The sequence below is a fragment of the Amblyomma mixtum genome, chromosome 3, assembly GCF_055824585.1.
Source record: "Amblyomma mixtum isolate Tamu chromosome 3, ASM5582458v1, whole genome shotgun sequence".
NCBI lineage: Eukaryota > Metazoa > Arthropoda > Arachnida > Ixodida > Ixodidae > Amblyomma > Amblyomma mixtum.
In genome coordinates, this window is record NC_143014.1 from 250,125,072 (window position 1) to 250,137,103 (window position 12,032).

The window sequence follows — 12,032 nt, forward strand, 5'->3', positions numbered from 1 at the left end:
CAACTCGGCTCGTCGGGTAACGGCGGCCGCTTCCCACTAGAGGCGCTGCATATGCAGTATGAAACACCTGCTTTCGCAACCTAACAGGCTTAACCAAAGCTAAGCCCCCCGCAAATTTTTTTTAGATGTTTATCTGTTTCGCAGCGCAACACATTAACATTCTGTTCTCGCTAAGTGCTCCATATTAAACACCATATGTACTAAGCGAGTCTATTTTTCCGCTACATATTAAACCAATCAAACGAATGACATCCGTACCACAGCCGTGTTTAAGACTCACTCGACATTCGTACACAAGCTGTGCAGCAGCTGTTCGCACTGCGCACAGATGCTCGTGGACAGACCGAACTGCTCTCTGTAAACGGTATAACTTTGCGTAACACGATCGCCATAAATACAGATGCTGAAACTAGTGTCACATTACGCAAATGCACCATCAGTTCTTTTTCTTGTACTCCTGCAAGCAATGCAACTTGCCAGCCATCATTGTTGCAGTAAAAAATGACCACTCGCCAAAAAAATGTTTATTCGCAACACACCTCCTAGTCTCGTGGCACGCTGTGATCCTGGCGAGCATGCCTTCGGGACGCGGACCTCTCGGAGCTCCTCCAAATTCTCTGCGGGGGCAAACGGCAGAAGAGGAAAGCGTGAATCGACCACTCGAAAGGAGCCGGCGTGACTTGTGACCAAGTTTCGATACTTAGCGGCCATGTGTAAATACTGACCGAGCAATATTCTGTTTTGCTGAAGAGAACAAAACGCGACTTATAACGGAACTAGTGCAATCGCTGCTTGTTTCGGTTTCGGCTGCCTATAGCACCTAGCGGTACTCTATAGCGCTAGTAGTACGCCGCGACTCCACTGAAAGCCCGGGCAAACATACAGACCTCTGGCACACGCCTGACATAACTCCATCAGAAATGGTCAGTTGGAACTTGCAAAAGCAATTGGAATCATTTGAAGGCCAATTCGAATAAGTGTTCCCGATTACAACTATTTCTGGAAGTTCTGACTCGCCTACATCGACTGGGGGCTTCGGTCCCAGACGTATTGCCTGGTGCATGCGCCTGACATTCCTTGCCAAGCGTAGCGAACCTAGCTGAAGCCACCTCGCCTCGTGTCGTCGCGTTGATGCTCACCTAGCGTGCGATTGCAGTCAGGACGACAGTGCCGCGAAAAAGAGCATAGGAGGCAGCGCGATGCATGAGCCTCGGCGCCTACGTTCGCCCACGCGGGCCCAAAATATATCGCTGTGGGCACCGCCATCCACACTCAACGTTCGTTCCATTGTACGTATTGGATGCTAAATTCCCCCTTGCAGACACCTCTCGCATGCTCCGCTGAAATATTGCAGTACGCGCGCCGGTTGTGGGTGACGGTCTCTTAACACGTTCACGTTCGTTACGCGACAGCTTCACCCGCTTCCGTGGGCCACAGTTTCAGTTGCATACTTTTAACTCGCACGCGATTACCTTCAGTGTGTTTAAAGGGACCCTGAAACGATGTTGATGGTCATAATGAATCCAACTGATATTTTTGCGCTGCAGTGACGAGTGATATGGAACACCGATCGTTCATATAAATATCGTTTCATGGTCCCTTTGAGCGTTCGCGTGCGTGCGTAACATACGAACCCGGCACGAGCCACGCCAGCCAGTGGGTGGAGAGTACTCAATCGCAAGGAGCTCTCGCAGAGGAAAATAAAAAAACAGCATCCACACCCGCAGCATGGCGGACGTCATCCACTGTCTGGCGATCAGCTCGAGGTTGGTGAGGTTAGCCAGGGAGTCCTCGCCGCGGTTCACCGCAGCCACGCGGCGCAGCTGCGGGGGCCGCTCGCCTTCGGGCCCTGCGTACGCGAAAAGAATGAGGTCACACTGGAGCGCATGCTAGAAGTGAGCCGAGCTGGGTTTAGAGTGTAGTCGATAAGGACTAGTAAAGCCCAATGTCATCCAGGTTTAGTGTACGCGGATGTACTTTTTGCAGATAGTCAAAGCGGGGTACAACTGGGAAATCGTTGGGAAGGAAACAGCAAACTAATTCGAATTCAGAGTTGAAAAATCGGGCTTGATGGGATAAAACGTTATTGGGAAGGGACCATTACCGATACAGCGACGTGAAATACCGCACTTAGATAAGTGCAGGTATCATTGAAATGTCATGCAAGATAATAAAGACCTGCCACGAACATCAAGAGGACAGCGGCTATAATGTGACGCATAAAGCACTACGCGAATATAACGTATGAAGCAACAAGAGGACTGTGGAAGTGTGTAATGAATGCATCGCTGACGTTCGTGAACGTGGTACTGTACTTGGAATCAGATGTCCTGCAAAGACTCATCTCTAGGTGCTCATGGAAAGACCAAAAACGGAACTGTACATAGGGAGACTGGTTTGTCTTGATTTGAAGCACGGGATGCACATAACATATATCAAACATGCCACACAGATCAGCCGAAGTCAAGGTACAGTCTTTGCCAAAAGTACCGCCCAATGGGTCTGCTTCCAAGCCGTGCAGCGGGGCTCCTTAGCACATTTGACAGTACTAAGCTTGAGTGGGTTGAGGACTTAAGTTCTTGCCGCCTTCGTGGGGTTAGGGTCCCCGAGTAGGGAAGAGGAGCCGCGCTGCAGGGCTCAGAAGCAGACCCCTTGGGCTGTATACTTCTAAGACTGTACCTGTGCAGTTAAAACGTGGACACACGGCCGGACTTACGACAAGATGATGATACTAGGAGTTTGTGGCGCAAGGGCATCTGAGGCCAAAGAGTGCCAAACATGAGGTTTTTGGTCGGCTCTGGCTAAAAATATGGCACGCGTTAAAATGTACACAGGCTGTATAGCAGTGGCGGTCCCAGAGATTGGTTCTGGGAGGCGGTACGGACCTCCGTATGCCAATGAGAGAACATATAGAAACTACGATTTTTTATTGAAATTTTATTCGTACACGTACCGTCAAAAGTAAATGGAAGGAAATATTAACGAAAAAATTTAATCATTGCCCACTCAATTCATGCATCCTTGAATACATATATGCAGACTAATTGTGATTGTGCGAATTGCACTGTGCACCAAAAAAACATGAACCATTATGCCTCAGATTTAAAGAAATTACATTTTTTTTTACAAAGTCGCCTTCCATTTACTTTTGACGCTGACTGTACAACAGTTTTTGTGCGCTTTTGTGCGCGACTGATAGCTCGCTGTAGGGGCGAGGAAGAATCCTGGAGGGGGCTTTTGGACTCCACCCCAGGGCGTGGACCTGATTGTGTTGGGCGCGCATTGTTTTGAATGCTTATTTGGTAGAGTGTTTTGTGGACTGAGGGGAGCTTCATGCAATAAACGACGTCTAATGTCTGATCCCGAAGTCCCGGCTTTTCTCCAAGGTGCTAGAACGCACGTCCCAACAGACTGCAGTTCTCATTCACAAGCCCGGCGGGCGACGGTAAAGAGCTTCGCCGAAGTCGAGCAGCTCAACAGGCCGTCGCTCCTCTGTGACGAGCTCGCAGGATGACAGCCAGGCAGAGACTATCGAAATTTAGCCCAGCGCGCTCTCGCTCGCTATGAAAAGCTGAGAAAAGTGCCTGATGACGGAGGCTTCAAAGCTCGAGTGCGGTAACCGCAGCCTGAGCCGTGCCATTATGCGCTATGCCTTTTCTGTTATGCATTTCACAATTACTTCTGCTTTCGACAAGAAGATAGAATAGGAATTTTTTAATGTGCCTGTTTAGGTCCCTCTAACCTTTCGACACGCCACTGTGTTTCAATCGATAAGAAATTTTTCCGGCTAAACAGTATATTCAGGCCTTAAGAAAGAGAATTTATTGGTTTTCCTGAGCAGTATACTAGCGGTTGATTTTTTGCAGGGATATGCAATATTTCGTACAAGGAATCATAATTGACAAAAATAGCAACGTCGAAATGCCGCGACTTATAATGACTCGAAAGATCGTGGAAATAATTTCGACTTCGAAGATGCATATTACGTTTGGAATTTGGGAAAAAAAAATGTTACTATAGGTGGCAAAATATGTCTGCACTGAAGTGGCGGACGACGTGCTACACAGCTCACTTTTTCGCGAAATATTGACTGCGTTCGCTGCACGACATAAATCAGCTTGTTTGAGAGATCAAAGATGCGAAATCCGCCAGAAACAAAGAAATTACTGCTAGGTGCAGCCCACTGTCAGAAAAAGCCGCGAGTTCGCTTTGAACGCAATTTGTGCACATAGCATGTCAAAGGGCTAAGCGTCATGTTTTGATGCATGAACATCGGCGGCTGCAAAATGAGTGAATATGGCCGCATTCCCCCTCATATCTACACATAAAAGTGAAGGCGGGGAATTTAGTCACACTTTTGTGTTGTTTTGACGTCTTTAAATCAATAGGCAACTGCCGCTCAGGCACACGGCCCTAAAATGGGGAGCGAGGACGTCCTACAATCGTGATGCCACAGGGATAATCACAAATTTCTTACAAATCCCTTAGTTGCAATAGAAAAGCAGCAGCGTTGTATTATTGCCTTCAGCCACCTAGCTCCGAAGAATCGCTTTGGGATAGTTCTTCAAAGAGCAGGTCGTTGCTTACCTCTGGCGCTGGGCACCCTCCGGGCTTCGATGCCACTGAAATGGGTAACAAAATATAAGAAAGCAGGCATGTTTTCTTGCTGCAACTATTGGCAGGCCCAAAACTCCTAATATTGCACCTTATAAAGCCGCATGAAAGAGACATTACAAACGACAGCCTTAGACGTGGTATCGGTATACTTCAGTAGAGCGGCCACTCATCTGGCTGACCCCCTAGCGCATGAAAGCAACTCGTTGATAGGCGAAAGGAAAAAACCATTAGGGCACCTAATTCCACTAAGAGTTGGGAATGCGGTAGCATTAACAGCTGTTGATGCTTTTATCTGAAGTGACGTCACATCCGGCCTGATGAAGTCACGTCCTTCTAGTCAATAGGATTGCTCTCGTGTGGTGACGTCACTTTCCTCCAGCCAATGGGAATGCTCCGAACTGGTGACGTCACGTACCTCCAGCCAATGGGCGAATTCTATGAGCGACGTCGAATTTCGGCTCCATGGGGCTCCTAATGCTATCGCAAAAAAAAAGTCTAGTCACGACGTTAATACGCAGCGTCTAAACCTGCCCCCGTGTCGCCCATCATACCAGCTAAAGCAAAAAACGGAGCACTACAACGACTGCAAAGATGACAAACCCCTGCGGTCCAGCGTATAAAGAATGGACTGTGATGGGCAGTAACCGCGACTGGCTCACAAGGGAAATAGAAGCACATGTGATGGCAAAACTTGAAGGTGACTGCATAAGCACACCCTCTATAGCGTTGTCTCAAGCATTGCCTTGAAGCATAATGTTGACACTTGTCAGTCGTATGATGGCAGCGCATTCCTCTATGTTGTGTGCTCTAATGTGGAAAACAACACCAAACGTACGCAGTTGCTCATGTGGACACGAGTGCATCAAACCGATTGCTCTCCTCCAGGTATGAAAAGTTGCGTCAAAACAGCTTTTCCGACGCGCGCTTGACCCTAAAAGGAATGCTGTCATTCAGACGCGCATGTGTAAGCGAAACTGCGCTTGTGTTATCACAGACACATGCTTGCGTAACTGTCACAACGCGCTTGATCAATTCGCATCGCAATATCGAGCGACTCACATGGAGCTCCGTAGTAGTCGGACAGACAGTCTGGCGACAACGCCGTGAATGGGCGCATTCGTGTGCGTTCGAATTCTGTGTACTGGCACGCACTGAGTTGCACTGGCCTACGCTTTAAACTAACTCCATTAGTAAGATCACTTGGTCCACTATTTCAATTACCAAAATAAACCCACTGGAAAATAACAATGACGATTTCCCGAGAGCATTTTCCCTTGCGGGCCTTAGAGGTCCCGTACTTATTGCTATAAGCCGTCTCAAGCCTACTAAGTTGTCTACATAGTCCGCACTTTGTGCTCACGCTTCGAATACGAAGAACAGTTTTTTTTTTTTTTTCATTTCGATGAAAGGCGTCACAGCCGAACAACGTGTCAAGAAGACTGAGCACAAAGCTCCGCCGTCCCACCTGGCTTTTCTGAAGAGGTTAGCCTCAGTGTGATGACTGAGATGGCCAGTGGCGGCACACTCGGCGCTGTCGTCAAACGTGACGCTGGCGAAGCTATCCAGGCCGTCGTCATCGTCAAAGTCATCGCTGGAAGCGCCACGCGTTAGCCGGCCCGTACCCGAGCATCCTGGTAGCACGCCGTCGCGGCTCTGAGAGGGTCCCGCTCGGGTTAGGCTTGTGCTGCCCGACCCCGAGCTACGGTTGAACGTGTACCTGTAAGGGAGAGCAGAGGGGGAATGGGGGAGACTACAGATACGTTCAGGTGAAATCCGTCGTGAAACTCCTGTCTCTGGCGCCATATCTGATTACCGCAACACATCGGTGCCTCCCCGTTCATTATCCCGCGCCGGCGACACGGTCAGTACTGAATCTCGCGAACGTGCGGACTCCGCCACGCAGTATCGCTATAACGCGCAGTGTTCGCTATGACTGCTGAATGATGCGGCAATCTATGGGTACGCATAGTTCAATATCCAGCACTAATCAAACTCAACGTATTTTATTCAGGCAAGTACAGATGCCTAGGAGGCCGACAAAGGCAAGTTGATGGCTGACGTAGTGTCGGCCCCCTTTACCCTCCCCACACATCACATCACACATCACAAGCTCAGGTGCATGACCTGGGCTTGAGCTTTGCGGTTCGGTTTTATGTATAACGTCTCAAAGACACTATGGCTATGAGTGACGCCGCAGTGGAGGGCTCTGGATAATTTAGGCCACCTGGGGTTCTTTAAAATGCACCGATATCGCACTGTACACGGGTCTAGCATTTCGCTTTCATTGAAAATCGACCACCACGGCCGGGACCGGACCCGCGTCTTTCGCGTCAGCAGCCGAGGACTAGAACCACTGAGCCGCCGCGGAGTCTTTTTAGCTAGATTGTGTTCTTCGGGGTACAACATTTATTTGAGCGGGAACACAGCGGACGATGTCGCCCGTTCAATAGGCGATATTCAAAATTCCGCAAGTGCGCTTTTTCACATAACTATGCTGCCAAAAACAAGATGGCAGACTTCGCAATAAAGAAACAACGTGAAGTACAGGACAGGCGCTATAGGTGTGGATAGAATGTAAGACACGTATTTTGGAAGAATCAAACAAAAAACTAGTCTTTCTTGCTTTGTTTCAGCTGGAAACGCATGGTCAGCCATCTTGTTTTGGGCAACATTGTTATGCGAAAAAGCGCACTTGTGGAATTTTGAATGACGCTTCTCCTCAAAGGTTACCTATGTGGCAAAGCATGCTCTGCAGGACGCGCAGGCTTGTCCGCGCAGCTTTCAGAATTTTAATATATCGTATACAGCTCACCGCCAACGCCGGCCGCTGATGCTCATGCGCATATGGCACCGACTGGCCACATGCAGGCCAGCTGCGGGTGTACCTGGCGCGCCTCATGTTTATCTGCGCTTGCGAGGCGACTGCTGGCGGTGGCGGTGGTGGCAAGTGGCGGCCGTAGATGGTATACGCGAGTCTAAAACTGTTAACTCGGGACTGGCACCGCTCTAAAGGAAAGCTTTTAAAAGACAACCGCCTTATCGATGTGAACGAACTCGTTTGCATAAAAGTAAAATCCGGTCAGTTGATAGAAGCAGAGTTTATTTAGGTTTCGGTTCAAAGTAGTAGCAAAAGTGAAGGTATTTTGAAGTTTCGAAGCGCCAACACTCCAGCGCCGATGAAATTGTGCACTTTACAGTACTTGAAATGCTCGAAATTGAAATGCCATTTCTACATGAACATGAACAGGAGTCGCAAATACTGCATATTAGATGCCACGGGGACACGAGATCATTTTTGTTTGTTTTGAAGTACACAAAATACTGTTCAATTAACCTACAACCACATAACTGTTATAAACATGTATTCGAAAACAACCGAATGCAGAAATTTACAACGCGCACTTATGCGAAAACGAAATCCAAATTGTATATTTATTCGGAGGTATAATTTAACGATTCCTTTTTGGGGCCTTTGGCCACTCCCCGGCGCGTGAGGATGCGCACGATGAATCCACGCGATTGGCGGTGTTCCGGTACGGCCGGGCGCAGCCGGATGCACTCGGACTGCGCATGTCGGGCAAGCCCTCTGATGGTAGCGCGTAGAGCATGCACATGACCCGACCGGCGCCTAGATAAGCCGCGAGCAAGCATCTCCTGCTGCTTGTTTTGGGTCGGGGTGTGAGCGTTGGACAGGGGATACTTCAAACGTTCCTCCAGTGTGTGTCCCTTTTCGAAGGAACGAAATCTTGTGCAAGTGTACTAGGAAGTGTGTCTTTCTGTCATTTCCTCAACGAGAAGACCTTTGCTTTGGTGCCTCGCCGTGGCGGCGTTTGCCTTGTCCTTTTGCTGCCCCTTTGGACAGCCTATCATTTATGTTCACCCATTTCACGCTTTCGCGCGTGCAATTATTTGCATTGAATTGTTGGCGCTTACCCATTCGCCTCTTGTGTATCCAGTCGCAGGTTAGCGGTGTTTGTCACGATCTGCAAGAAAGCTGTGATTTTGCTACCTTTTTGGTTGCTTGCATTAAAGCAGTTTTTGTTCCTCAAGTTAGGAGTTCGCTTCACGGGTCGCAGCTCACGAGCCTCCCTGGATTGAAGGCTAGGGGCATTCACCTTTATATGTGACATACTTTACTCAAAATGGTAGAGCGGTCGCAAAATGAGGGAGATTATTCACGTTCTACGTGTTTTCATATTACAAGGCAGTGCTACCAGAAAACGTTTTTAGCGCAAAAGCACTACTTCACAGCGTAAAATCCAACCAAGAATCTCGTGGCGCCCCTGATTTTGAGGGTGCAGAAATAAAAGTATTACCGCGACTTGGCTCCTAACCAACGGCAGCGCGAACAGACCAGCTTTTCTGGCCACTGTACGAGAGCACTATGCTGTCGCCGCAGCCGATCACGCCTCGCATTAAGTGCAGCGCTCTCGCGCTGTGCACTGCATATCGTCCTCTAAATCAACCTCCGTCTGCGGCGAAAACAGATAATATCGGCTTATTTATTTATTTTATTTATTTTATTTTCACAATAGTACAGACCCTCATTTGGGTCCAGGCAGGGAGGCCAGAAAAACACATTCACGCAACAGTGTAGCGCATATACAATCTAAAACAGCTCACAAAGTGCGTTGTCAAAATCAACAGCCGATATCACATGTAGAGGCAGGGCGTTTCATTCGTCAATAGTTCTCGGGAAAAAAAGAAAATTTAAAAGCGTTAGTATGAGCGAAGTATGGTGCTAAAAAGTGATTATGATGGCGACGAGTTCTGCGAGTTTCAGAAAACTGCACATAGGGGCTGGAGAGATGCCTAGTTTTCCATGGATTAGTTGGTGAAGAAAGGATAGGCGGGCTATCTTGCGTCTGACGTGGAGAGGTTTAATATCATTTGCTGCCATTAACGAATATGGAGAATCAGTTCTGTTGTACTTATTATATATAAAACGTACTGCGTGCCTCTGTATTTTTTCTAATTCTCTTATGTCTTTTTTTGCATGCGGGTCCCAAATGATGGCGGCATATTCGAGTTTTGGTCTTATAAGGTCTTATATTCTCGATCACAGCTTAACCTGAGTAATACGGTCGCCAGACGTGCCGACAGTCCAGTAAAGCAAAACGATGAGCCAAACAGGCTAAATACATGGTTTCGCACTTCTACTCTGTTTAACGGCGTTAAAACCCTACCACTTTTTTAGAAGTGTCGCATGTGGAGGAGCAACGACCTAGCGTTCAGAGGTAAAATCGTTTTGGCAGAGTTGTCTAGAGAATATGCCTAATATTCGAGAGGTGCTGGATTCGATCCCCAGGGCCGCTGGGTATCCGCCGGTTTTCGAATGGGTACAAGATTCCCCCGGCTCGGCTTTTCTCGGGTGAAATGCTTGGGAAACTATCTTGGACCAAACTGTTGCTTTGCACAATCGTAAAACTATTTGGTTCAAGAAGCTTTCCTCAAGCATTTCACTCCAGAGAAGACGATCACCAAACCGGGAGAGATCTTGTAGCGTAAATTTACGACCATAAAATAGCCTTGCTTTGTCCGGCAGCGCGCTTACCTGGGCGGCGGATAGCGAACACCGTCGTCGAAAATCAGAGAGAGTGGCTTCCTGCCGACGCCAGTCTCTCGAGGCGTGGTCCGGCCGGAATCGTGGTAGACCCATCTGTACGGACGCAGGGTGATGTCTTCCGATTTGGTCTCCTGCAGACGCAGCGTCGAAAAATGAGCAAGCGAGGAGAGGGGAGGGGGGGGGGGGAGATAACAGTAAAAATCACCCGCATCTTCGTAAGCGCACACTGTATAGGTGCAGGATAATATGTTATTCATGTTGTCCAGGTTATCTTAGAAGAACAACTAATAGATGAATGCTGGCAGCTTCTATGGGCAGTCGAGGGGGGGGGGGGGGGGGTTTAACGTGTGTTGGAATTTATGGCACATAGGCAACTAAGGTCATCATGCTCCAAACACGAGGTTAATGTGACTTCATCGAGAGAAAGAAATTATTTAATATCAGAATTTGTTGAGAAGCTTTTCTTCCTTTAGAAATGTAAAAACACAGGGAATGTAAACGAGACATTTTTCTCCAATGAGTAACCGAGGGTGAAACGGGACACGTTCTTAAAATTATGAGAAATACTTTTTCCTTCGTATCTCGGCTTTAAGGCACGGACAAAATGTGGTTTATGGTGACCACAGCTCTGCAGTTTTTTGTCAGGATAAAGTTGTAAAGTTAGTTATATGAGGTTTTATGGCGCATAAGCAACTGTGGTTATCATGCGCCAAACGCAAGGTTAGATGGTCTGTTATATTAAGTGTATAGATGTCGTGATGTTAGATTTAAAACATTGGCTTTCTTCAGAAACTTAATAACGAGAAAAATCGACGAGTGCAAGGTCGCCTAAAAGCAATACGGGATGAAATGTAATGTGTTCATTGTAAATTACAGTAAAAACTTTTTTCTCAGTTCTTCGAGATGCAAACAAGAGATTAAAATGTGATTAACTGTGAGCTCATCACAACACATTTCTGCACAGGTTTGCCTTTTTTTTTGTTAATAAGAAGCTATGAGTGATGCGTGTGTGACCTATGCGTAACCGACATAAAATTACTTCGATAAAACGCTCTTTACGGCGGAATGATTTCCATTCTTCTAAAATGGACTTTACAGAATGCAGCTTGTTGCTTCCTTGATTTTGCCAGGAAGCCTGCCACTTGGCTCTTAGTTCGCTACATAATAACTTCATGTAATCTCTAGGTGGCAAGTTCGCATGCTTTATTTCCGTGGTTCTGGCTTGTGCAGCACACATGTCTGCTCTCTTTTTCCCTAATGCCAACGTGACTGTGAACCCAGCAGAATTTTATAGCATGTTTTTATGACAACCTTCACTACGCTCAGCTAAAATAGTGCTCGCAAATTCGTTTTCTAGGTGTTCTGCTTCAAGAAAATCTCTTGGAACTCGCATGTTGATCAGCTTCGCAGTGATCTTTGTAGGGCGGTTGGCATTTTAAACAAATTGAGATATTATCTCCCGGCGTCCATAAGGCGGCAAATATACTATTCATTAATACATTCCCTTTTAAGCTACTGTTCCCTTGTATGGTTAACGACGACACAGACGAATCGAGATTCCCTCCTTGCAATTCAAAAGCGGGCATTACGAGCTATTGGGAAATTACAGTTATTGCACAGCTGCCGGCCTTTGTTTAGGTCTTATGGAATACTAGAAATAAGTAAACTGCACACATACAAACTATGTCTGGAAATATTACGCCAGTACAAACTAGACAAAATAACCTTCGAAACCACCTATCACACTAAACTTATCACATATGAACTTCGGAAACAGTGTATGGAAACACCTCGTGTACGCACAAATTACGGTTTTCAGAGGTTAGGATGGCAAATTCCTGACTTAATT

The 12,032-nt window shown here is 47.2% G+C and overlaps 1 protein-coding gene across 1 annotated transcript in view; it reads right to left on the minus strand.

Moving 5' to 3' along the window:
- Positions 1-512: 512 nt before the first annotated feature.
- Positions 513-12,032, minus strand: part of LOC149354307 (uncharacterized) — a 30,829-nt gene continuing 19,309 nt past the window's right edge. The window contains exons 5-9 of the mRNA XM_089577482.1: positions 10,172-10,314; positions 6,083-6,334; positions 4,588-4,622; positions 1,722-1,849; positions 513-617 (exon numbers count right to left, since the gene is read on the minus strand). Of these exons, the coding sequence (XP_089433608.1) occupies positions 543-617; positions 1,722-1,849; positions 4,588-4,622; positions 6,083-6,334; positions 10,172-10,314 (633 nt within the window). The 3' untranslated portion in view covers positions 513-542. The remainder of the gene's footprint in view (positions 618-1,721; positions 1,850-4,587; positions 4,623-6,082; positions 6,335-10,171; positions 10,315-12,032) is intronic.